General features: G+C 35.7%; 1 protein-coding gene and 1 long non-coding RNA gene across 2 annotated transcripts in view; one reads left to right on the forward strand and one right to left on the reverse strand.

Moving 5' to 3' along the window:
* The window catches only part of OSTN (osteocrin), a 43,209-nt gene that overhangs the window by 2,505 nt on the left and 12,778 nt on the right, over positions 1–27,926 (reverse strand). The window contains exons 2-4 of the mRNA XM_025876717.2: positions 26,453–26,551; positions 23,902–24,116; positions 1,728–1,824 (exon numbers count right to left, since the gene is read on the reverse strand). Of these exons, the coding sequence (XP_025732502.1) occupies positions 1,740–1,824; positions 23,902–24,116; positions 26,453–26,551 (399 nt within the window). The 3' untranslated portion in view covers positions 1,728–1,739. The remainder of the gene's footprint in view (positions 1–1,727; positions 1,825–23,901; positions 24,117–26,452; positions 26,552–27,926) is intronic.
* LOC112827883 (uncharacterized) lies at positions 446–27,849 on the forward strand. The gene is made up of 4 exons (XR_003209339.2): positions 446–563; positions 1,905–2,139; positions 22,601–22,728; positions 23,927–27,849. It is a non-coding gene; the product is annotated as an uncharacterized lncRNA (long non-coding RNA).

Below are 27,926 nucleotides of genomic sequence, written 5' to 3' on the forward strand. Positions count from 1 at the left end.
TCAGTGTCAGAATGTTCTCAACACATCAAGAAACTGGAGGATTGTGATCCTGATTTCAAGGAGTTACTTGGTTTTTAATAGCAATTAGTTAGGTCCTACTCAAATAAAATGTGGTGATTTTTAACAATTCTGAAGAATGACCATACTTGGTATATCTCTAGACATAAAGTTCAATCCACATTTTGAAGATGGTACTCCTCAAAATGCACTTTCTTCACAGTACTCATTAAGTCCTCTTATATTTGTGGACATTCAGTAACCTCATAACTTCATTGATCAAAGCTCCATAAAAGAAAAAAAATTTCTTTTAACTAAGTCATTCTGAGAATAAGAAAGTTGAAGTAAAATATTCACTTCTCATTGTGGTTTAGGGGTTTTGATGAAGAGAACAAACTGGCATGATTTAAATTGAGAGGTTCAGGGTTAATGCGATGCTTTAGGTGACTCTGCATCATTGGTCTAAAGATCATACTGAGAGAAATAAAAAGCATGAAAGTCATGCTTGAAATTGTCAAAACAGTTCCAGTTTGTCTCATCTGCTTGGGGGGGAGGATGAATCCTCGGTAAGCTTTCCTGAGAAAAAATACATTGCCTAGGTTTTATGTTTAACATTTCATGTTTAAAATATATAATATATATGGCTAAATATTTGAAAATATAAGCTCAGAATTTAAACTTTGTGGATTTAAATGCTACTTACATCACTAGCTCAATGCCATATAATATACAATATTGTATAATAATAATAATAATAATAATAATTGAGCACTTACATGTCAGACACTGTTCTAAATGTTTAATATGTATTAATTCCTTTAGTCCTCTGGACAATGTAATGTGGTTGAACTTTATTATTATCCTCATTTTACGGAGGGGGATTTCAGAATTTAACCAAGGTCCCACCGCTAACAGATAGAGGAACTGGAATTTGACCCACAAAGTGGTTCTCTGCAGCTGCCACTTTTACCTCTTACACTGTACTACTTCTCAAGATACTGGAGACAGTAATAGGACCCACTTTATGGAGCAGGATGATTAAATGAAGCAGTATGTGCATAGTACTAAGTATAGGGCCCAGCACAGAGTAAATTTTCAGAACTGTAATCTAAGATCACTTGCATGTCTTGTGTGCCCAATACACATCTAATTTAATTCTCACAATACTACTATGTTACTATCTAAATATACAAGATGTACGGAAATAAGATATGGAAACAGGATAATGAATGAAGGAGTGACAGAGCTAGGATTTGGATTAGGTGTTGTTATTCCATGGCTAATACTCTTTCTGCTACACCCTTCTCTCTCTTCTGTTCCATGTTATCATAGATCTGGGAATGTAGTTATTGGTAACAAAATGGTGTATGTCACTGAAATGTGTCTTCTTTATAATAGAGGGATTACTACACAGTTATGTATATGTATGAAGGTGATTTATTATGTCAATTAGAATTTTAACCATTGTTCACATATTAATATTCAATAATTATATAAGAATCTGTGGGAATAACTGAATGTATTTTATGGCGAAGTTGATCTAGGACATTCCTTTGCTTCTTTAGTGTCATTTAAGCTACTTAGCCTCAATATACTAATTATTACAGAAGAATTGAAGCAGTGAATTTATAAGCTAGGAAAGTAAAAGGGCAATTTATAAATCAAGATGGATCAATGAGCCCACTGTGAGATGTTAATCAGAAGCCTGCATATACTCAAATTGTACTCACGGTTGGAATCAATTAGCCTCTGGAATTAGAGAGACGGTTTCCACCAATCCGATCCACTGGGGTACCAAATCGCCTTTTTGGATGATCTACTACTTTTCTGAAACAAACCAAGGAGAATATTTTTAAGCTAAAGTCTAAGTTATCAATTAATGACTTTTGCTCTTTTATTTCTTGCAGATCTGGGGGCTTTCTCTGGGAGTTGGCACACGATAGTTACCATTCATCAGCACCCACTATGTGCCGGACACTATCTCTTATCCTTTCAACATCGGTCAAAGTGAATGTAACTACCTCTACTTTATATCTGAGGAATCTGAAGCTTTGAGAAATTAAATTACTTATCCAAAATCAAACAGTGCTGATGAAAAGCCAGGTCTTATCAGCATACCAACCTGCTAAGTGTTTAGTTTGGGTAAGTCCCTTTCTCTCTTCAAATGTTGGTGTATTCCTCTGTTAATGAAAGACACACTAGGTCAGTGGTTTTCCCCAGTCTCTGACTCAGAACTGTTCTTCCAGGGAAGAATCGTTCTGGGGGAGGAAAAATGTGCTGATGCCAACACTGAATGTGGAGTAAGTGTGCTTCTCATGTCTTCACTCGGATTTTACCCAGAGAAGCTTTGTACACAGTGGTCTATGTCTGCTATATATTCTCTGTGCCAAATGTTATTTGGAAGAAATAAGCTTCGTTATTAACATGAAGTTTAAAAAATCCAACAAGAGAACTTCCAGCTTATATGTTTTGTAAATTCTCTCTTGAGAAAGAAGAAACATTTTAATTTGCTTTGTTATTGCCAACACTTAGTTCTATCAAGTCAAAATCCTAATAGGGGAGGTCCCAGAACTCTCAGAACATAACTTTCACTGGCCTTGGAGTTATGAAAAGTTTTGAGTTTTCTTAATGGAGATAGAGACAACTGAATCAGTTTTCAACAGCTTAAAGAATTAAAAAGATTTGTTTCAGAATATTTTGAATAGCTTCTATTCTAACTACTTGCATTAGATTGTCAATATACACTATACAATTTAAGCACTAAAAATGAATGAAAACTTCAACATGATTTTCCCTTATTATCATTTATTATGTAACTTGTATGTAAGGATGTTTTTGTGGCTGTCTTGGGATTGATAAGTCAAACATAGCCTTTGCTTTCAAAAACCTACAATTAAGTACTCTCAGATGAGTAATGATTTAATGTCAATAAGTGGAGGAAAAAAATCTCTCATTTTTTTTGACACCAAGTTTTTACCTTAACTACCAGGTCTAATCAGTGTTCCTTATATCACTATTAGGTAAATAATTGATTTAAAAGCTCTGAGAAGTATAGAGAATAATGGAAAATGGGGCATTTTTATTACTGTGTCTTGCACATAGAACATTCCATAAACACTGCTTGATTGTAATCAAAACAATAAATTTGATGGTAATTAATATTTATTTAATGCTTTATATATGCCAGGCACTGTGCTTAGTACTATGTAGACAGAGATGATAAAAATAGGCATGAACCTGATTTGGAGCTTATCCCTAAATGATATTGTAGGAATAGGGCACAGGGCCACATTATGTTATTTGTTTGTTTATTTTTACCTAATTCAGCCTTCTTTTCTGTTGATTCAGAAGGTTGGCCTTTAGTTTTGCTAGTCAATGCAGACAGCATCATATATATGATCTTAAAAGGATGTCTGCTAGACAACAGTTTGATCAGTGGGGGAAAATGCAGGAAAAAAAAATATTTAGTGCTCTTCCTTAACCTAGCCATACCTCTGCCTCTACTCTTCAAATTTCTGAAAAACATACCCTTTTAAGTGAAGTCTATCATTTGTACTTCTGGATTTTTTTTGGTACTACATTGACTGCATATTATTCAACTTGATAATCAAAGGAGAAACACCTTACCTGTAAAATTAGCATAAAATTAATGATGAAGAGTCATAGGAAGTATGCATATCAGTTGTGCTTAGGTATTCTGATGTAAATATAAATAATTATTGTTGGAAAAAAGAAAAAATACCTCTTATATTTTTTATTTTATTCGCATAATTTAGAGACTTTTATTTTAAGCAGTTATTTTCCTTGTAGTAAGAATAAGGTCTCCTCAAGGATGTCCACACCATAATCTACAGAATCCCTAAGCAAGTCACCTTACCTAGCAAAAGAGACTTTGCAGATAGGATTAAAAAGGACCATGAGATGAGAAGATTATCCTGGATTATCTGGGTAGGTGTAATCTAGTCTAGTGTCTGAAAAAGCGGAAGATGACTGAAAAAGAGAGGGTTGGTCAGAGAGCTGCACTCTGAGAAGGACTTAACCCACCATCACTGGCCTTGAGGGTAATGTTGTTGATATATATTAAAAAAAATCAGACTGCTATGATCTTTTATTCCTTGAACCTTTCAATTCCTTTACTGACTACCTCCATCAGAACTCCAGGAAAGGGGTAAGATAGAAGCCACCTCAGGGTGGACGAGAGTGCTCAGGAGAAGTTCCAGACCTGTAGGAAGAGGAAGTGAAAAACCAACCCCTTCTGCTATTTAAAGTACTAGTGAGAAGGGGAAGGAAATGGCAGCTGGGAAGAAGAGTAGTGTCACACATGTGAACTGACCTCTCAAAGCACCTGTGGAATGGACCGTGGCAGGAAACGTAACACTTTTGCTTTCCTTTTGGTCTCATGCATCTTTATAAATTAGAACAGAACATTTATTGGTTAAGAGTACTAATGCAAACTAATGATGTACTATATCTTGGCTAATTGAATTTAAATAAAAAAGAGTACTAATTCATTTTTTTCAAAAATAAAGGTAAAATAAATGAAAATAGCATTTTTTCTTTCTTTCCTACTGTTGATCTTTTTTGCTCAAGCAAATAAGAGGCAACTGTAGTGGTCGGAAGCAAAATAAATTCTTTTTTCCTTCCTTCTTCCCTCATTCCATGTTCTTTCCTTCCATTCTTTCCCCAAGATTTGATTAGGAACCAGGATATGAAAGACTTAGATTCGATTTGATTCTTCTACTTATCCATAGTGTAAGCATTTGTAGGACTGTTGTCCTTCTGAGCTTCTCTTTCTTTTTTGATAAGATTTACATAAAACCTGTTCTACCTATCTTTCAGACCAGTTTGTTTATTTAACACTTATTTCTTAAGTAAATTTGATTGCTTTGTGCACAATCATTGTTAGTTTTTCTCTGCACTGGGGATACAGTGATGAATAAGACATACATTGCCTGAGAAAAGCTAATGAGGTAACACACCTGAAATCATTTTATACATTTTAACTGATTCTACTATTATTTCCTATCAGTCCTGTCCATTGGCTTTCAAACTATTTGTAGCTTACTATTTCTACAAACAAAAGCTTTATAAAAGAGATCAATACCTAAAATGTTAAGTGAAGAACTGTCCCTGGAAAGAAGTGCCCCCCCTTCTCCATATATGGTGGTCCCTGAAAGAGCTTCCAGAAACCACTAAGGGTGCTTAGAGCAGAGTTTGGAAAACCACTGATCAAGTGGAAATGAATGTTTTTGCTTTAGCCATAGATCCGTAATTACTTTGATTCATTTTCTAAAACTTGGGATTGGTTTCAAGTGCTCACATTGTATCTTGAAATCAAATAAGAAAAATAAATAAATATATGTGAAAAGCCATTCAGAATTTAAAATTTTTAGCACGAATACAAAATTAAAACAATTATTCCCATAAAGCAATTAAACAAAAAAATGACCATAGCTCAGTAAGTTAAATAATTTCTATACAGTCTCCAACCATTTAGAAGTAAAATGGCAAACTAGTATTTATCTTAAGATTTTTGCTGATATGAAATATGTATCACAGTACCACACTCTGTAACACATACTCTTGTAGGAATAAACATTGTGTAAAACATAAATGTTATGACAGTGAAATATTCTTAAGACCAAAGGGAAAAACTGTACTTTCTGACTAGTCCCTCTTGTGACAAAATAATGTTATGACATGGCTTATATTATATATCCATGTTACCTTTTCCATTTTAAAAGATTCTGAAATAGTTTAAGGATGCAAAATATCTGCCAAACTAATAAAGAGAATGGATTGATTATTTTAAATACAACTTTAAACTTTACACTAAAATATACTTCTTGCATTAAATAGGATTTCTTAAACATTTATATTCTTTGATAATCCAGTTTCTGAAAAAATTTTTACATTCTAAAACAACACAGTTAGAAAATGTGTATTTAAATGCTTTATTGAAAATCACTCCAACATACAAAATAGCCCATAGATTTATCTATGTTCAGTTTCTTTTTTTTTTAAGATTTTATTTATTTGACAGAGAGAGAAAGGGCACACAAGTAGGCAGAGCAGTAGGCAGACGGAGAGGGAGAAGCAGGCTCCCCACTGAGCAGGGAGCCCGATGAGGGGCTCGATCCCAGGACCCTGGGATCATGACCTGAGCCGAAGGCAGACACTTAATTGACTGAGCCACCCAGGCGCCCCTATCTATGTTCAGTTTAAAGAAAAATAACATGAACACTTCTGTTGGCACCAAATGAAGAAATAGAATATTACCAACACCTTGGAATTCCCCAGTGTTCTTGCTTCCAAATTGCATCCCTATCATGGCTTGGTCCCAGAAGTAATCTGTAGACTGAATTTTGGTTTAATTATACCCTTGCTTTTCCTTATAATCTCTATTTATTATTCAAAACTCTCCTGTTTAGTGTAGATGGTTCTAAAATTTTACTTAAAAGAAATCGTGTATGAAGTTTTCTTGACTTCTTTCAGCAAATATTTTGTTTTGAGATTTGTCCATGTTGAGATATATAGCTGAAGTTCTTTGTTTTCATTGCTGTATAATATTTTATGGTATTAATATACAATAGCTTATTTAGACATTCCACCACAGATGGAAATTTCAGTTATTTTCTTTTTTGTCGTTATGTACCCCTCAGATGAAAATTTTCTTATAGATGCCTTTAATGCACATTTAAGGATTTCTCTCAAGTGTGCTTTTAGAAGTACAATTGTCAGCTATGCCTATACTTAATTATATTGCATAGTGCCAGACTGTTCCAAAGTTGTACCAATTTACATATTCAAGAGCAGAGTATGACAGCTCCTATTGTTTCAAGGCTAGGCCAGCCCTTGCAATGCGGGATTTTCGTTTTTCTTTTCCTTCCCCGATGTTCATCTGTTTTGTTTCTTAAATTCCAAAATGAGTGAGATCATATGATATTTGTCTTTCTCTGACTTATTTTGCTTGGCATAATACCCTCTAGGTCCATACACGTTGCTGCAAATGGTAAGATTTCAAGCATTTGTAATTTTATCTCACTGTGCTTTTAACTTGTTTCCTCGGAATACGTTTCTCCCTTTTTCCTTTGTTTATTGGCTACTTGGATTTCTTCTTTTGGAAGTGTCTGTTCAAATCTGTTGCCTGTTTTCTATTGGTTAATTTCTCTTTTGTTTCGTTCTGTGTTTTTTTTTTTTTTTGAGAGAGAGAGAGACGAAGGGAGAGAGATGGAGGGGGAGGGGCAACAAGAGAGGAAGAGAGAGAATCTTAAGCAGGTTCCATGCCCAGCTTGGAGCCTGACAGGGCTCAATCTCAGGACCCTAAGATCATGACTTGAGCCAAAATCAAGAATGGGACGCTTCACCAAATGAGTCACCCACATACCCCAGTTAGTTTTCCTTTTAAATACTGATTTGTAGGAGGGTTACAAATACTCAGAAGGTTAGATTTTGTCAGTTATATGCAAGTATCCTCTCCCATTTGTGGTTACTCTTTACTGTGTCTTTTATGAAAATCCTTAATGTTGTTTTTAAATTTATCAGTATTTTTACTTTTTGTTTATTAATGACTTCTGCTCTAATGTTATGAAAATATTCTCCTATTTCATCCTAAATTCTTTTTGTAGTTTTGCTTTTCACATTTATGTTCTTAATCCTTTTGAAATTATATTTTTATTTATGGAATGAGACAAAGGTCATTTTTCTATATTCATATTCAATTATTTAGAAGTGTTAGATTCAGCTTATTAAGTTTCATGGAAAATCCTTTTGCAATTTTACCTTGAATTGTATGAATCTAAAATATAAATACGTTTGGAGAGAATTGAAATCTTAATGCAATTGAATCTTATTATCTAAGATCTTTTCTTTAGGTTACCTTTCATACCTTCTCAAGAATTTTTGTAATTTTCTCCATAAAGACCTTGCATAGTTTATTGGATTTGTTGTTGTGACACCATTTAAAAACAGGTGCTGTAGGTTTTTTAATAGGTGTCCCTTACTTGGTTAAAAAACAAGTTTCCTTCTATTTCTATTATTAGTTTATCAGTGATTTTGATCATAAGTAGCTGCTTAATTTTATTGAGTACCTTTTCTGCATCTATTGAATGATGTGGCTTTACTTCTTCACTCTATTAACTCTGTTAATTGACTTTCCAAAGCAAATGAAACTTTTACTGTATTTATGTGATGAATCCAACATGATAATGCTGTATTGTCCTTTTTAATACATTACTGGAATTGTTTTGTTAATTTTTTTGTAGGAATTTGTACCTGTTGTCATTAATGCAGTTGTCCTATAATTTTTTCTTGTTCTCTCCGTATATGGTTTTGCTGATCAGATAACGAATTCTCATGAAATGAGTTGAGGATTGCACCTTCTTTTTTGGTTATTGTATTGTTATTTAATTATGTCATGTTGTGAAAATATGTTCCATATAGTAACCAAAGCTTTAAACATTTTAAGGCTTATTTTGTGGACTGGAACTTCATTGATTTTAAAAGTTATTTCATGTGAACGTAAATGGCTTTTTTTCCCTCATTGTTGGATACAACAACGACTTTTACTGATCCTGCTTATGATTTTGAGTTCCACGGAAAGAAACCTAAGAATCGGAGTGTGGAGAATGTTCCCTAAAAACAACAGTCTCATTTGCCTGTACATCTTAAATGGGCAATAAAATGCTAGGCCCTGTCAACAAGGGCGTGCCACTCCAGTAACTCTGAGTAATATGCAGAAAGGGAAGATATAGTAATGGTTAACAGAAGATGTCCTTTTAAATAGTTCAATAATTTATTTTTATTTTTTTAAAGATTTTATTTATTTATTTATTTTGAGAGAGAGAGAGAGAGAGAGAGAGAGAGAGAGAGAACACACAAGCTGGGAAAGGGGCAGAAGGAGAGAGATTAGCAAGCTCCCTGCTGATCAGGGAGCCCGATGCGGAGCTCAATCCCAAGACCCTGGGATCATGACCCGAGCTGAAGTTAGACGCTTAACTGACTGAGCCACCCAGGTGCCCCTTAAGTAGTTCAGTAATTTAGATTAGTATAATATGTAATTAAGTTATTATACTATACAGCTTAGATGAGTACAGTAGCCAGGCTCCAACATGAACCCCAATAATACCACCATAATGCAGTCTCTTTCAGCACGGAGCAAGGCTGACCTCCGTAACTAACAGTATATCATGATGAATGTGTGACTTCCAAAGCTAAGTCATGAAAATATTGCAGCTTCTGCCCTGCTTTGTTGGATCACTCACATTAGGGAAGTCATCTGCCACTTCCTAAGGACACTCTAACAGCCCTATGGAGAGGTTTATGTAGCAATGAACTGAAGCCTCCTGCCAACTGCCAGTGAGGAACTAAGACTTCCTGCCATCAGTCATGTTGAGTGGGCCATTTTAGAAATGGATAATCCAGCCCTGGTATAGCCTCCAGATGACTGTAGCCCTGGCCAACTTCTTCACTGAAACGCTTAGAGAGACCTTGAGCCAGACGCATTCAGGCAAAAGTTTTCTGGATTTCTGATGCACAGAAATTATGTGAGAACATCAACGTTTATTAATGTTTTAAGCTGCTAAGTTTTGGGTAACCTGCCCACATAGTAATAGATATCTAATACCATGAGATTCAAAATGCTCTGGGATTCCACAAGAGAAGAGATCATGTCTAATTTGGGGGTTCCAGAAAGAATTTATGGAGCATGTGGAAACAATAAAGCAAATGATGGTCCCAGTCTTGGTTTCACAATTTATAATTAAGGCATAGAATTAAGGAATGACTGAATGAGAGGGCGCCTGGCTGGCTCAGTCAGAAGAACATGTGACTCTTGATCTCAGGGTCATGAGTTCAAGCCCCACACTGGGGGTAGAGATTACTTAAATAAGTAAATAAACTTCAAAAAAGAAGAATAAATGACTATAGGAGGACAGCTATCACTACATGAACTTGGAAGGACTGACCTGTGAGGACAGACTAAAATGAAGGACTCAGCAAAGCCCTGTAAAGAATGAAAAGGTAAATCATCAAAGTCCACAGAATTGTGTTTAAAACAGACATTTAGGCTTTTAAATTCAAATTACAGAATATTAGGATGGAGGACCATATTAAGTCTGAATGATGAAGTAGTTTTTAGGTGCCAATACACAATGTCCCCTTTTCCCCTGGAGTCCACATTCTGAAACAATAGAGAAATAAGCTATGATCAATGCATGGAAATCAAAATATCATTTTTATTAGTGATCTGCTAAACATAGGATGTGGCTTCACACCTGCATTTGAAAGGCTTCTTTATATTTCCTGCTTGGATTAGACCAATTTATACGACTAGTCATGGTTATCGAGTAATGACAGGAAGAAAGGTGATCAACGAAACATGCTCAACTCTTCCTCAGTAACTGGCCTATTAGATAAATGACTGCTTTCTCTTCCAGAAGGGAGTGAATCTAGGGTAGGACAAGAAGCAGTCTTTCCCTAACTGGAGTTCCTCTACATGGAAATTTGAGGCTTAATAAATGGGATATACTTAGGAAGATGGAAGAAAGTGCTACTTTGCTCAGCAAAAAGTTGATGTATGACTTCTGGAATTCTATTTCAAAGTAGTAATTCAATTTTAAATGGATTCTGTTAAAGTTATGATGATGGTGCTGACTAAGCATAACATCACCTTCTAAAGTATTATCCCAAGGAATGGGCAGAAACAAACCATGAGCACTGAATAAATAGTGAGATTGAAGTTTCTGTAAAGTAACATAAGCATGCTTGATTTGGAAATTGCTGTAAAGTGCTAGCATAAGGCATAAGGGATCTGCATTTGCTTGGCTCATGAACCTCTGTGAAGGTCTAATGAAACTTTCAGAACTTCTACCCAGCAAATAGATTTACACAAAAATGTCCTCTAGAATTTTCTTTTGGGGGTGGGGGTAGGTGATGCACGTATCAAAGCCTATCTACGGGAATTAAGTATTGCCGCTTCTGGGAGGTTTTAAACTCATTCATATATGAGTTAGGGTAGGGAGCAAAGGCAAAGGGACTGTCTCAGTCTGTGGTATTGAGATGCAATGATGAGAGGCCAGCAATAGAGAGCAATTACGGGGAACAATGTCCCCAGATTATGCTAAGAGGCTTTCCTGTTATACAGCCAGGCTTTTCAACTAGGAGGAAGGAAGTAGGGAAATAGTACACCATACTCTGAATCATTTTCCTGCATTTCTCACTCTGAAATGGAGCCCATTTTGAACTACCTCCTTTGGGCATCACCAAATAAGAGCTGGAAAGGAATAGCAAAAATCATGAGGTGTCTAGGTTGGCCTAGGTCTCTAACATTGCTTCCCAGTTAATTAGAAAGGCAAATGAAATGTTAGGATTTTCATCTTTAGTCTTTGGGACTGTCATCAAGAAGCACAATCATATTCAACAAAATGAAACTGCAACTACTATTCTCAACTGCTATTCTCAACAATAGTACCAGTAGTCTGAATTTAATGTCTGGCTTAGGATAGAAACCCATATATCATTGGTATAATTTTTCTAAAACTATTTATTTAATACATACATTCTAAGTGAACCTTGCTGTTCCCGGCCTTGGAAAAGGGCCTTTTTCATGCAGAACTTTAATCTCTTCATCAGAAGCAGCTATTTACCTGGAAAGTTACTGGATTTGGAGTTAAACAATCTAATGTTCTAGCTGGCAATCTCAGGAAAATCATTTTATCTCCCTGAAAATATGCAAATTAAATGGGGATAATAATATCTTCTTAGAGAGTTATAGGGATTAGGAAAAAAACAAACAAACATATATACCAGAATGTTAAAATGGGATTTTTTTCTATCTCAGTTTCGGCTGCGGCTTCAAAAAGCTGAGGAAAAACAGAAGTAGGTGGCAAGTATTTCTTCTGGCACTCCAAAGTGAGATGCTAGACTCATGCAGGTTTCACAAAGGGGTTTCCTAAAAACTGATTTTCCCCAACTTGAGTCCAGTAAAAGGTTAGAGGTAGAGTAGGTGAAGAAGGAGAAGTTCTGTGGAATGAGTTATTGGAGAACAGTGGTATTTTTCCTCCTCTTTCATATTCTGGGGTGGGGGGGTGGCTTCAACAAAACAACTTAAATGGCTTGACATATGCCCCTGGAGGCAGGCGGACCTGAGAGAACAGTGTCAGTGAAATCTGAAGAGCAAGGCGCTGTGAGAGATCGCTCCGGGCAAGAATGAAGAGATGGTGACATAAGGAACAGCTTCAGTTTCAGGGACTGGAATCAAAGGGGTGGGTTTCCGTGGAGCAGATGCAGGGCCAGCACATGGGTAGAGTCGGCCTAGGTTCATTATAAAGGGCACCTTCCCTGAAGGGCTGGCTGCCAGGGGTGATGGTGAGGCGACCTCAGTAGGATGCTGGTGCTGCTGTCAGAAGAAGTTGGGAAGGGAGGCTGAGGATGAGGGGCAAAATGACCTACCAGGGGAGAAACACTGCAGGAAGCAAGGATGTTTGTGTCAATGTTCCCAATGGCGGTTATGTGATGACTCCAAAAAACAACCCATGATAAGGAATCAGCTTTGAGCATTTACTGAAACCAGGGAGCAGTAAAGCCAGGCATAATAGTACCAGTCAAGTCAGATTTTTTCTAACCTCTCTGCACTGCCATCCCCAAGACCAGGGAAGCAGAAGGCAGCCCACTGTAGTAGGGGAAGGGGCGAGGATAAACTGACTACAAGCAACCCCCTTCCCATTGCAGCTTTACGGCTTGAGTGGGGCCTAAGCAGGGGAGAGGAGAAACTTTAATCATACCACTCCGTGGGCATAGAGTCCTTCTCTTTGAACTAAGTGGTTATAATAACCATGTACCGGAGCAAAGTTTATTGACCTGAATCTGTGCAATGTGCATAATTACAAAGGGTATCTTCCGTCTCGCTTGCCAGAGTCAGTCTCTGCCTTTACTCATTTGACTTTCAGTACAGGAGGCTAACCTGTTTGGATCACATAAAAATGCCTTTGCTTTCTGGCTTCAGTTTGGGTTGGGCAATGGACAGCCTTGGAAAGAGACTAGAAGAACAGAGGAAGCGAGGTCAGGAGAATTCCCCCTGCCTCCCACCTTGCCAGGTCACTTCCCCGGACTGAAGGTCACTGCTTCTCTCAACCCAGCTGACTGTTCAGGATTGTCTCTCTGACTTCTGGAAACCTCTCCCTTCCTTATCCCTTTAGACCCGTGTCTCAGGCTGTTGCGCCATCCGTTACGGATCCCCTCTTCCCCTCTACTAGTACTATTGAGAACAAACTCTTCTCGAATTATTTCAAATGTACTTCCTGTTTCCTGCAGAAACTCCCGACTGACGCAATAATGCTGAGCTCAAGATATTAATGAGAGAATTCAAGCAATAACAATTGTGAAGATGCTTATAGTGACTAAATAGAAATAAAGTATTAGTTTTGTTTTCTTTTCCACAAGGTATTCTCAGCATTGCGTGAAGGAGTGAGGGCAAACGGTTTTTAGAGAAATTCCAGTACAATTATTAGCATCTTCTAATGTTAAAGGGTCATTTGTACACTAGATGCTCTTTTGCCAGGGATATAATCATAGCTGCTTCATTTTATTTGCATAATTGAGAAAACCATTTATTAACTGCAGGCTTTAAACAAATGAACTGAATGAGGAAAATACTTTGGACTTCAAAGCATGGTTTACTTTGCCCTGAGAATTAATTTGCACATCCATTTGAAAATGAAGCTGGTGTCAAATTGAGGTAGGAAAAAAGTTAAGCATCATACAAAATAGGAACCAAGAGGTGGTTCTTTGCTTCATTTTAATATGATCTGACATAGACTTTGCTCTGTTTATCTTTTCATGATTGTTTTTGTTTTCATTTTTACCCAACTAGTCATTCATCTTTCTGTTTCCATCTCTTATGAAGTCTTTCAAAGGCAGAGTGTAAAATTTTTCTTTTCTGACTATCTTACAAAAACTGAAAATAAAATAAGGAGCGTCATTTGCTTAAAAGTTTGAGTTTTTAAATGTGGAGTCATGTACCAATATAATTTAGGGATCCATAAATGTGATGGGAAAATTTTACATTTTCAGTTTCATTACCCTCTAATTGAAATATAGCAATTCCTTCACTTATGAACACAGGGAACAAATCACAATAACATTAGGAGTACCTAGACCTTTGTTACAAATAGAAATCACAGATCCGTTCAGATCACATTTGAAATTGTTTTTATGTTCAGAACTACTTGAAATGATTGCTTTTTAGATTTGTCTCTTAGAACTTGTTATTTTGTGTATGAATAAATAAGCATATATGTTGCCATATACTAATTAATTTTAATTTTTTTGATAATTCTATTTCTATACATTGGTAATCTTTGAACTCTTATGAATATTAATCACTTAAGAAAAATAATATGAGAAGAAGTCCATAGGTTTCACCAAACTACCAAAGTGGCCCATGACCCAAAAAAGCTTATGAGTCCCAGGATTAAGTGATGAATGAAATCTTGGGGCTATAGTATGAAAATGGATCTTGGACCTATGCCCTTCTGTGGGTGAATATGAGAAGGTAGAAAATGCATGCCTGAGAAGGATAAAACTTGATGGCATACACATGAAAGCCACAGATGTTTATAAGCAACAAAGAAAGTGTGCACACTCATGTTAAAGTAATATAATTCTTAATTTTGTGAAAATTTCAAAAATAAATAAGGAAGAGGTTAAAGCTACCCAGATTGGTAGACCAAGGCTATTGTCTCAAATATGATAAAGGAGCAGCAAATAACCTTATGTATGACTCTCCCAAGCAAATTTACTATAATTTTTCTGAATTTTCTATTTATAAGATAGTTGCAAAGCTTTAAACTCTTTTTATACTAAATATGGGAAAATGCAGACTTTTGTCCTGTCACTTTATTATATACATTTCAATGATACAAAGATATTTTTGTTAACAGATTCTTGAAAATTTTAATCTTTAATCTTGAGTTATCATTACACTTTGAAAAAAAATCTAAAATTGGTTTTCTATTAAAACTTAAGAAGATGTAGAGAAATATTTTATGCAAGAGCATATTTATTTTCCATTGTTTTCCACCTTCTTAATATACAAACCAAATTTAATATTTATTTTGAGACCAAGAACAGGAATTCTTATAAAAAAAAATCCTGAAAAAAAAACCCCACAAGATGTGTCCTTTGAATTTAATTTGAAAGAGTAAATCATCAACTATTGAAAATAAAAATATAAAATGCATAGATAACATTTCAACATAAGAAAATTGTTAATATGTATACATCATTCTAAATAAATTCTAAATAAAACAATCCTGACATTGAAGCTCACTTTGTTGCTGTGCCAGTGAGTACAGAAAAGCCTAGTCTCTGTATTCTAATTCCAGAGTTGAAGAAAGGTAAAAAGTCTAGATTAAGGGAAATCCTCAATTTTTCAAGCTCATGGGGAAACTACTGTGCAAAAGTTAGTTCTACTTAACTCATTTCTAACTTCTGGAAGTAGTTGGAAGGGAAGGGAAAGGTAGAACAAAAAGAAATTGAAAACTATGATTTTTGACCTCCAAAGATCATCAATTACTCTACTAAAATCCGTTCTTGCTTTACATACGTTGGATGGGACCATCACTGTCTAGCTTCAGAGATACTGAATGAGTTTATATGGTCTTTGCATAGTTTTTTAACACGGCCGTTTTTGAACACAGTTTTGGAACACAGTGTTCCTGTGTGGCACCAAATCTCCTTCCCAAGTTCACTTCTTATCCTGCTTTTTATCTGTATCTGATATTAAGCCCACACCATGCTATTAAGCCCTCATAAGAACATGCCTCAAAGAATGTTCAAGCCTGTAAACCATCTCTTAGATGAGTTTCTCTCCACAGAATAATTGTTCTTAATCCACTTAAACTTTCAAAAGCAGCACTGGTTATTTCAGTCAAAATTTGTTATTACTGCTGAATATGACAAATTATCTTTTTTTTTACCTCTTCTGGAAAATTATTGAAAAACACCCATCATCTCCTCAAATAGTGATTCCCTCTGTTCTATTTGTTCCTACTAAACTCTCATTAGATTAATTTATCTGTTATAATTTCTCATTCTGTTCTCCATCTTTTTTGATATATTCTGAAGGCATTTCCTTAGCCTTCTTATATGATGAATTCATTTACTGTTTGGCCAGATCTCATCTGCTATTTCTCTCATTGTGTAGTTTTTTTTTTCCTTCATTTTATCATGGGATATTTCAGATACCTGCCAAATAGAATCGTATTAAAAGCTTGCAAGCATCCCTCATTCTAAGTCAACAATCACCAGTTAGGCAAATCTTGCTTGCTCCATTCCATTCTCATTCCTGTACTATTTTGAAGCAAGTCCAAGATAAATACTTTCAGTTAAACTTTTAAATGAGAATCTCTCTCACTTTGTAACCACAGTACCATTTTCATATTTAAAAGTACACACTAATTACTTAAAATCATCAAGTAGCCCCTGTTCACATTCACTATTGTTTCCTACAAAGTTATTTATTTATTTATTTATTAAAGATTTTATTTATTTATTTGACAGAGAGAGACACAGCGAGAGAGGGAACACAAGCAGGGGGAGTGGGAGAGGGAGAAGCAGGCCTCCCGCCGAGCAGGGAGCCCAATGCGGGGCTCAATCCCAGGACCCTGGGATCATGACCTGAGCCGAAGACAGATGCTTAACGACTGAGCCACCCAGGCGCCCCAAAGTTATTTTTTTAATGTGGTTAATAAATGTTTTTTTCTGCTTTAATCTTTAGGATGTCCTTTCCTCTCCATCTCTTTCTTTTTCTTCAAAACCTTCTAATTCTTTATTGAAGAAACTGGATTATTCATCTTGCAGTATCTTATAGTCTGACTCTTGCTGTTTGGTATCCTTGCAGGGTCTCTGAAGATTTCTCTTTCTTCCATATTTCCTGAAAATCCACCTACTAGGTGAGTCTAGGGCAAGACTCTTTTGTCTTTTTGATGGATTTTTGCCAATTGAACACACACAAGAATAGTATATCAGAAAAATTTAAATGCTTTTTTTCTTATGTCAATGGGTAGCATCTTTTTATGTGAATTGTGCATGCTTTGCATTTCTTTTTTATAAACTATTTTTACCCCATTCTTCTATAGACTTGCTCATTTTCTTCTCTATGTTTAAAAGTTCTTTATATATATTAAAGTTGTTAACACTTTGTCTTTGATGTAAGTTACACACATTTCTCCAATTTATTCTTTTTCCTTTTTTTAAATTTTATTTTATTATGTTAGTCAACATATATCATTAGGTTTTTTATCTATTTATTTATTTATTTTTTGATGTAGTGTTCCATGATTCATTGTTTAACACCCAGTGCTCCATTCAATATGTGCCCTCCTTAATACCCATCACCAGGCTAACCCATTCCCCCACCACCCTACTCTCTAAAATCCTCAGTTTGTTTCTCAGAGTCCATGGTCTCCCATGGTTCACTTCCCCCTCTGATTTCACCCCTTTCATTTTTCCCTTCCTACTACCTTTTTTTTTTTTTTAACATATAATGTATTTGTTTCAGAGGTACAGGTCTGTGATATTTTTCTTTTTACTTTGCTTTATGGTATCTGTAGCTATGGAAATGTTAAAAAATATGTAATCAATCAAATGTATCTAGTTTTTCCTTATTTTTTCCTGAAACTTTCTAGATTTTTGCACCAGAAATTTGGAAGATTTTACCTACTCTTTCTCTGAACAGAACTCACCAATGTTTTCTTGATAGAAATAGATTAATCTGTTTTATCACTTAAATCTCTAATTCATTTAGAATTTATCATAATGTATAGTTTGAGAAAGGATCAATTTTATCTTTTGTTTTTCATATTTCCAGGTAACTTATTCAGTCTATCCTTTTACTCACTATTTTCTGATACTGCTTTTTAAATCAAGTAATATGTCTATTTCTTGAATTTCTGTTCCGTTAATTAAAAAAAATTTTTTTTTTAAATTTTCGGTCCACCCATGGGCTATTATACCACTGTATGGAAAGGAAAATACGATATTTTAAAATATTTGGTAGGGCTCTTTTTCTTTCTTTGGGGTTTTCCCATCTATGCTAGTTTTTAATTTTTTCAAATTAATTTTATAATCAATTTCTTTAGATCCAAAAAAACCTGAGAGTATTTTTTTTATTGTAATTGTGTTAAGTTTGTAATTTAACTTAAGAAGAGCTGCCATCTTTTCTGCTTTTGAGCCTTTCGTTGCAGGAACACAGTGTGAGCCTCCATTTGTTAGAATCTACTTTTCATATGTTAGCATTTTTCTTATAGGTTTCCTCATATGCTCATATATGCTCATATATGGACATTCTTTTTTGTTGTTGTTCTTATTTAAATTCCAGTTAGTTAATATACAGTGTAATATTAGTTTCAGGTGTACAATATAGTGATTCAACACTTGGTGCTCACCACAGGTGCCCTCCTTAATCCCCATCACCTATTTTACCCATCCCCCGACCCCCCTCCCCTCTGGTGACCATCAGTTTGTTCTCTAGAGTTAAGAGGTTCGTCTGTTTCTTGGTTCGTCTCCCTTTCTCTTTCCCCCCCTTTGTTCATTTGTTTTGTTCTTATAGTCCACATATGAGTGAAATCATATGGTATTTGTCTTTCTCTGACTTGTTTCACTTAGCATTATACTCTCTAGCTCCACCCATGTCATTGCAAATGGCAAGATTTCATTCTTTTTTGTGACTGAGTGATGGACATTCTTTGCTAGCTGTATGCCTAGATATTTTCCTATTTTTACACAATTGTAAGGGAGGTCTTCTATCTTCTATCTGATCTCTGCTTGTATATACAAGTGCTATTAGCTTTATGTATTTATGCACTTTGCATTTTTATCAACATGGTTTTGTTGTGGTAGTTTTTCCATTAGTTATCTTGGTTTTTCCAACACATCATTTGTTTTTTTAGTTTTTTGTTTGTTTTTTTTAAGATTTTTATTTATTTATTTGAAAGAGAGGGAGAGAATGAGCGAGGGGAGGGGCCAAAGCACAAGCAGACTCCCCGCTGAGCGCGGAGGCAATGGGAGCTCACTCAATCCCAGGGCCCTGAGATCATGACTTGAGCAAAGTCAGACACTTAACCCACTGAGCCACCCAGGGGCTCCCAACTTGTCATTTGCAAATAAACATAGTTTTTCTTCTTTCTTTCCAATTATTATGTCTCCAGATGATTTTTCTTGTCTAAATGCGTTTCTAAATTGTAGTAGAAATAATGGGCATGGTTTTCCTGTTCCTCAATGTAGTAAAATTTCCAGTATATGTCACCATTAGGTAAGATACTGGCTTTGGGTTGAGGTGTACACACACACACACACACACACACACACACACACACACACACACACCATATTAAGGACATATCTGTCAGTTCTCATTTTGTTGTACTTTAAAAAAATATAATAAATGGTAGACTTTGTCAAATGCCTTTTCTGCCATCTATGGACATGATCACATGCTTTTTTTCCATTGCTCTATTGATAGGATGGATTACATTAAAGGAATTCCTAATATTGAATGACACTTTCCTGGAATAAGCCCAATTGACTAAGATGTGTTATATTTTAAAGTTTTACTGGATTCTGTTTATTAACTTCATATCTATAGTTTTTGCATTGATATTCATATATGACATGAGTCTAAAATTTCATTTTTAAAATGTAATGTTTGTGATTTGGGGATCAATATTCTATTTGTATCAGGAAATGAACTTGGAAAATTTACTTTGTTTATTAAGATCTGAAAAGGTAAAATAACCATAGGATTATCTGATAACTTAAGATTTGGTAAAATCTTCCCATAAACTAATCTTATTAGTATATGATTTCTTTGAGGGAAAGAGACTATATATTCCTCCAGTTTTCCACCAGAGCCCAACACAATGCCTAGAATAATAAATGGAACTAATTTGTATGTGTTTAATTAAAATAGAGTCTGAATTTCAAATATATAGGTGAGGGATTATTTTTCAAGTACAGTTGTGATAAATTATAGTCTTCAAGTGGTGATTTTATTTCTTCATGTAGCTTGGAGACTCTCAGAAGAGAGGTCTATGATGAACATGGATGCAAAAATTCTCACCAAAATACTAGCCAATAGGATCCAACAGTACATTAAAAGGATTATTCACCAAGACCAAGTAGGATTTATTCTTGGGCTGCAAGGTTAGTTCAAGATCCGCAAATCAATGTGATACAATACATTAATAAAAGAAAGAACAAGAAACATATGATCCTCTCAATAGATGCAGAAAAAGCATTTGACAAAGTATAGCATCCTTTCTTGATCAAAACTCTTCAGAGTATAGGGATAGAGGGTACATACCTCAATATCATAAAAGCCATCTATGAAAAACCCACAACAAATATTATTCTCAATGGGGAAAAAATGAGAGCTTTCCCCCTATGATCAGGAACATGGCAGGGATGTCCACTCTCATCACTGCTATTCAACTTAGCACTAGAAGTCCTACCCTCAGCAGTCAGACAACAAAAAGAAATAAAAGGCATCCAAATCAACAAAGAAGAAGTGAAACTCACTTTTTGCTGATGATATGATACCTTATGTGGAAAACCCAAAAGACTCCACCCTAAAACTGCTAGAACTCATACAGGAATTCAGTAAAGTGGCAGGATATAAAATCAGTGCACGGAAATCTGTTGCATTTCTATACACCAACAACAAGGCAGACAAAGAGAAATTAAGGAGTCGATCCCATTTACAATTGCTCCCAAAACCATAAGATACCTAGGCATAAATCTAACCAAAGAAGCAAAAAAATATGTACTCAGAAAACTATGAAAGCAATTGAGAAAGACACAAAGAAATGGAAAAACATTCCATGCTCATGGATTGGAAGAACAAATATTGTGAAGATGTCAATGCTACCTAGAGCAATCTACAAATTTAATGCAATCCCTATCAAAATACTGTCAACTTCTTTCAAAGAAATGGAACAAATAATCCTAAAATTTGTGTGGAACCAGAAAAGACCCTGAATAGCCAGAGGAATGTTGAAAAAGAAAAAGCTGGCGGCATCACAATTCCAGACTTCCAGCTCTATTACAAAGCTGTCATCATCAAGACAGTTGTTTTCTTTTATTCTTTTATCATATGATCTGGTGCTGGCATAAAAACGGACACATAGATCAATGGAGCAGAATATAGAGCCCAGAAATGGACCCTCAACTCTATGGTCAACTAGTCTTTGACAAAGCAGGAAAGAATGTCCAATGGCAAAAAGACAGTCTCTTCAACAAATGGTGTTGGGAAAATTGGACAGCCACATGCAGAAGAATGAAACTGGACCATTTCCTTACACCACACACAAAAATAGACTCAAAATGGTTGAAAGACCTAAATGTGAGACTGGAATCCATCAAAATCCTTAGGAGAACACACGCAGCAACTTCTTTGAGCTCAGCCACAGCAACATCTTCCTAGAAACAGCACCAAAGGCAAGGGAAGCAAGGGCAAAAATGAACAGTGGAACTTCATCAAGATAAAAAGCTTTTGCACAGCAAAATAAACAGTCCACAAAACCAAAAGACAATCGACAGAATGGGAGAAGATATTTGCAAATGACATATCAGATAAAGGGCTGGTATCCAAAATCTATAAAGAACTTATCAAAATCAACACCCAAAGAACAAATAATCCAGTCAAGAAATGGGCAGAAGTCATGAACAGACATTTTTGCAAAGAAGACATGCAAATGGCCAAGAGTGAAAAAGTGCTCAACATTACTCAGCGTCAGGGAAATCCAAATCAAAACCTCAATGAGATAGCACCTCACACTGTCAGAATGGCTAAAATTAAGTCAGGAAATAACAGATGTTGACGAGGATGCAGAGAAAGGGGAACCCTCCCACACTGTTGGTGTGAATGCAAGCTGGTGCAGCCACTCTGGAAAACAGTATGGAGGTTCCTCAAAAAGTTGAAAATAGAGCTATCATATGACCCAGCAATTGCACTACTGGGTATTTACCCCAAAGATACAAATGTAGTGATCCAAAGGGGTCTGTGCACCCCAATGTTTATAGCAGCAATGTCCACAAAAGCCAAATTATGGAAAGAGCCTAGATGTCCATCAACAGATGAATGGATAAAGAAGATGTGGTATATATATATATATGTGTGTGTGTGTGTGTGTGTGTGTGTGTGTGTATACACAATGAAATATTATGCAGCCATCAAAAAATGAAATCTTGCCATTTGCAATGACGTGGCTGGAACTAGAGGGTATTATGCTAATAAGTCAATCAGAGAAAGACAATTATCATATGATCTCACTGATACGAGACATTTGCGAAACAAGACAGAAGATCATAGGGGAAGGGAGGGAAAGATGAAACAAGATGAAACCAGAGAGGGAGACAAATCATAAGAGACTCTTAATCTCAGGAAACAAACTGAGGGTTGCTGGAATGGAGGGGGGTGGGAGGGATGGGGTGGCTGGGTGATGGACATTGGGGAGGGTATGTGCTATGGTGAGCACTGTGAATTGTGTAAGAGTGATGAATCACAGACCAGTACCCCTGAAACAAATAATACATTATGTGTTAGTTAAAAAAGAAGAAGAAGAAGAAGAAGAGAAGTCTAGCCAATCACATCCTGTATGCTGAATCCTGGAGCACAGCAGAGACATTGGACTATGAACACACATGACAAGTCCCAGAGCTCCAAGTAAGCAGGTGAGACTGGGGCAAAGACATGGAAGCAAGTGCATGACAAAATGGGGTGCCAGATGTTGAAATTCTTTGTAGGGTTTGCTGAGGAGTTTTCTTTTGTCTTGTAAGCAATGGGAATGTTTCACCAAAAGATGTTGATGTTAAATGATCCCCCTGGTAGCAGAGCAGAGGATACATTGGTGCTAAAGAGGTAATGATGGTGGTAGAGGTGGAAATGAAGAAAGACCGGAGGAAAAAACAAATATGAAAACGATAATTTAGGCCAGAATTAGGCCAGACTTAATGGAAAAAGATATTCTGGAGATATTTGAGATACAAAGCAAATAGGATTTGAAGAATTTCATGAAAAATGGAATGTTTAAAGTAAGCAAAAGGAATCCTAGTAAATTCCTCAGATTCCTGACCTTGGCAATTGGGTGGTCTCTTGTGACATTGCTAATATGAAATGTATGGCATCAGGAACAAAGACTGAGGAGGTAGAAGATGAATCAAGATCAAAACGACTGCTGATAGTCACTCAATGATTAAAGGGAGATTTAATTACTCTAATTCTATTATAATAACAGCTTACAAAGTACTCATTTGAGTTTTATGGAGGTTAAGTAATTATCCCCATTTTACAGATAAATAAGCTGAGTAGCACAGAGAATAAGATTCTTGTACAAGTCATATAGCTAGAAATGATCAGAAATTTGATTTAAACACATGTTTTCTGACTCCAAGTCCTAAGAGATCTTCACTACCTCTTGGTATATGAGAGTGGGCTCATTGACACATTCTGGAAAGCTTTGTATCATAGGTGAAAATAGAAATGGAATTCTGGTTATCTCTGTTAAATTGTAAACTGAAGTGGCCATAACATTTATCCCATAATACACACATCCCCCTTCATCTCCTAATGCTGTAATGTCTTATAATAACTATTTTACATTTGCATTCAATGGAAGCTTCCTCAGGAAAATATAACAAGAATATTAATGCATACTGTAGCAGTCATTTTCCTTCCTAAACCAATATTTCCAAAATCATACTATTAAACTCACAAGTTAGCTAAAACACTGTCAAATATGTTTACCTACAAGGTTTTCGTTATATTTTTTATGTGGAATTCTGTTTCTGAAGTTAGAGTGGAAGAATTAAAAAATAAAAATATTCCTCCTCCAAGAGTTCACTTACCTCTGTTTACTTTTATGGTCAACAGAGCCAGCAGAGAGTCTGTCCAGAGGAGACCCAAAACCCGAGAAGCTCCTTTTCTTCTTTGTTTCAATTACATCATTCTCCAGAGACAAAAGTTCATCAAGAAGCAAGAGTTTTGCTGCCAGATTAGTAGCTGATTTCTCCTCCCCGACTGTGGGCGGTGCCTGCACATCTATGACTCCAGAATCAAAAGCCTATAGGGCAAGAAAGGTGATTCCATTTGTTCAGAAAAAGAAACCTTAAATATATATAATCATCTGCATTTGGCTTTTGCTAGCTTTAGCTCACCTGCCTGCCATGATACTTGATTTCTTATGGTTTTATGTTTCTAGAAAAAGACTTGTGGAGACAAAAATGCATAGAGATGATGTATGTCTAAACACAATTAAAACAATACACACACACACACACACACACACAAACACACAGGAAAAAAGGAAAAACTACAGGTCTGCCTCTAAAATTTAGTATCTTAACTGATCATTCTTTTAGGTTCTTTCCCAGTAACAGCTGCATCCTTCCTTATCATTCCCATAGCACTTTATCTTTCTTCATTGTACTCATTACATTTTCCCTTGTATTAGATTGGTACAATAAATTTGTATTGCATATTAGATTGTGAGTAACCTGGGGGCAATAACTATGTCTAATTAGTCCTTTATTTTTTCACTCTATTCAATGCTTAAGCCAGTATTTTGCTTATAGTTAGTACTCAGTAAATTTCTGAATATTTCTTGAATGAATTTTGAAAATGCAAACCTCACACTGTTATCGTTTCACCATTCATTCACACCTTATTGAATCAAGCCATTAAGCACCCACTATGTACCAGGTTCTGCATTAGACCTGAGGGGTAAAAAAATGAACAAAATCCGGTTTCTGCCCTCAGGAAGCTTACTATCTCTTTCCATGTGATGCATTACCACATGTTAATGAGTGTCTACAGTGAGTCATAACTATCCCAATGACTTTATCCTCCTGTGTAAAATTTCTTGTTTGTTACATATATTGCCACTTTGCACTGTATTCAAGACATAAAAGTGTGGTGTCTTTTCCTTTCCTAATCCTGGTCACAGCATTTTAAAAAGTGTTCCTATTAACTGTCTCTAGTCATTGTGGAGTCTGGGGGATATTACTTCTTTTCTAGGAAAGTGAGAATATTCCCCTGTGGGAAGAAACTAGCTCCAGGGATCTCCTTCCTGCCCCTCTGTATGTCACATTCCTCCTTGTGCCAGACTTGGTCTTGGCAAGACTCTTTTTCTTCACTTCCTTTCTTTCTTCTTAGATTATTTCTTCCGTTCTCTTTCTATGTTCTTCATTTTCCCCAATAAAATGAAAGAGCGGCCTTTTCCAAGCCTTTTCATCATTGGCTCCAGCAACTCTCTCTTGTGAAATATATATAGTCTGACACCTAGACTCAAAGCTATTGAACCTCCTCTTTCCTAAACCAACCAAATTTGCACTAAGTCTGGTCAGTTCTTCCTGGAAAAACTCTCTTGCTCTTTCTGATTCCCATCAGTAGTGACTTATATCAGCTCCTCTTCACTGCTTAGTGTAGCTTCACTCCTAATCACCTCATAACCTGCTTCTCTATCCTCTGTCTCCCCCTTTTCTCTTCTATCCTGAATACTGCCAAGAAGCTAATTATTGCAAACACACTCTCATCTGGTAGAAAGAAAATAAGAAATCTCTCCTGGCTCTTGTTATTTATAACGCAGATTGCACAATGTCCACAGACTCCTTTTAAAATTTCAACGTCTATCACTCTCCTACATAAACTTGACAACATAGAAACTGGGGAAGGGAAGGATGCTATAATCATGAGAAAGAAACTCTAGAGAGTAGTAGACAAACTTTCAAAGGGCAAAGATAGGATATCTTTTATTATCTCTTAGTGCATCCTCCAAAAAATATGTTTTCATTCTTCCAACTGCCACACATACAAAATAGAGTTTTGTTCCTTTTTAAAGATACTCTTAATTAATCCTAAGGGGAAAAAAAAAACATAGCTCTCATGTAAAACTTCCTTCAGCAAAGTGCTTTTCAGATTCTCACTTGTTATTTACAAAGTACAGAGAACACTTTCTAATAAGATCAAATTAGCCAAATTAACATTTCTCTGTGTACTTTAGTCATGGAGGCAAGAAAACATTTGTATAGTCATACAAAGTTTGGCCAAAGCGACTCAAATTTTGAAATGTAACAACTTCAAATTTCCCACAAAAGCACTTCATCTTAATGTAATTGATTTAATTAAAAATATGGCCAAAAGGATATTGAATTTTCTCTTAATGCTTTTTTGTTCAAGGAATACACATCTTTATTACTTCCATTTTATTTTTTGGCATTCAGATAACTGGCCTTCTCTGAATCTACAGTGAGGTCAAGACAATAGAAAAAAAAAGTCTATTTCCTTGATTTTGTGCTATCAAGACATCTCTCTATTTGTCAGCAGCACCTGCTTCTGATAAGTAGAAATGGCTTATGTTCATAAAAAAAAAATATGGTCCCTTAGGCTAGTTTCCATTACCTCTGTTGCTACATCCACTGAACGTACTTTTCCTGAACTCCACAGCATCAACATCACAGCCAGAATAAAATGTGCATTTGCCAATCTCCAGTCCAGCATCTGAGGGTCACATACATCAAGTCAACATTTATTACTTTCGCATATAAAGATAGAAAACAAAAGCTCTGGGAAACTTGTTAGATGCAGGTGATAAACCAAATTTTTCAGCTTCTAGGTGCTGGAGTGCATCTCTGAAAAAGTTAAGTAATACTTAACAGAAGCTGTCAGTCTACTGGAATGAATTCTATTAAGGCTTCATTTCCATGGAAACCTAGGCTGGGGTTGTATAGCTATAATCATAATTCGAACCAACCAAAGTCTGAGAAATCTAGTTGTGTAATCTTATTCTTTGACTATCTAATCCCAGGATTATAACCTCATATATCCAGGGGAAATGTGTGAAATTGGCCAGGTTTTCGAAAATAAAGTCCAGCGAGGTCTGTGTGAACCTGAGAAAATGCACTGTGTCTAAAAACATTTAAATTGACAAATTCAAAGCACCACATATCCATAGACAAATATATCTATGCCCTTGTGTCATGTAAGGATTTCTTAAGATTCAAAAGGTGCAAAATGGAATATATTTTCAACATAATATATAAGAGAGATTAGCATTTGAAATATTTAAAAACTGATAAATAAAATTTTAAAAATAGCAATTAATTAACAATTAAGTAAAAAATGGACCAAAGTTATGAATGGGCATTTCATAGAAAAGGAAATAACCTAATGGAAAATAAACATCCAAAAAGACATCATCCAAAAATACACGCAACTTATTTAATGCAAAAAAAGAGTGAGACATACATCAGATTGGCAAAAATTCAAAGTGAACATTGCAAATATTAGAGTGGTGCTTGGAAACAGAAAAACACAAGTGATACTAGTGGGGTTGGAAATGAATCCAATCATTTGGAGAAAATTGGACGATATCCAGAAAAGTTGAAGATGATCATGTCCTACCTATAACCCATGTATTTCACTTCTTGGTATGTATTCCAAAAGAACTCTTACATATTTTTATGGAGACATGTATCTGAAAGTTCATAGACTCATTGTTTATAGTGGTAAAAACTGGAATCAATCCAAGTACTCTACTCAGGAGGAAATGGGTTTATCAATTGAAGTACATCCATAGTATGGACTTAGAACAGATGACTTAAACATATCTGTATCTACTATTAAAACAAATGATTTAAATGTTATGTGTATTTACATGCATGGATTTCAAAGAAGCCACTTTGGGGGGAAATGGGAAGTTGTAGAACAATATATAAGACATGCTATCATTTACCTAAATTGCGGATACACAAAGCAATTTTATGTATTTTGAAATCTATACACATATTAAAATATAAACCGATGGAACTTGATTCATGACTATGATTGCCTCTGTGGAGGGAGGGAATTAAATAAGATTATGGGGGAAACATAG

This window comes from Callorhinus ursinus, unplaced genomic scaffold (genome assembly GCF_003265705.2).
Source record: "Callorhinus ursinus isolate GAN/ISIS: 27379988/994484 unplaced genomic scaffold, GSC_fseal_2.0 scaffold1, whole genome shotgun sequence".
NCBI classification, from domain to species: domain Eukaryota; kingdom Metazoa; phylum Chordata; class Mammalia; order Carnivora; family Otariidae; genus Callorhinus; species Callorhinus ursinus.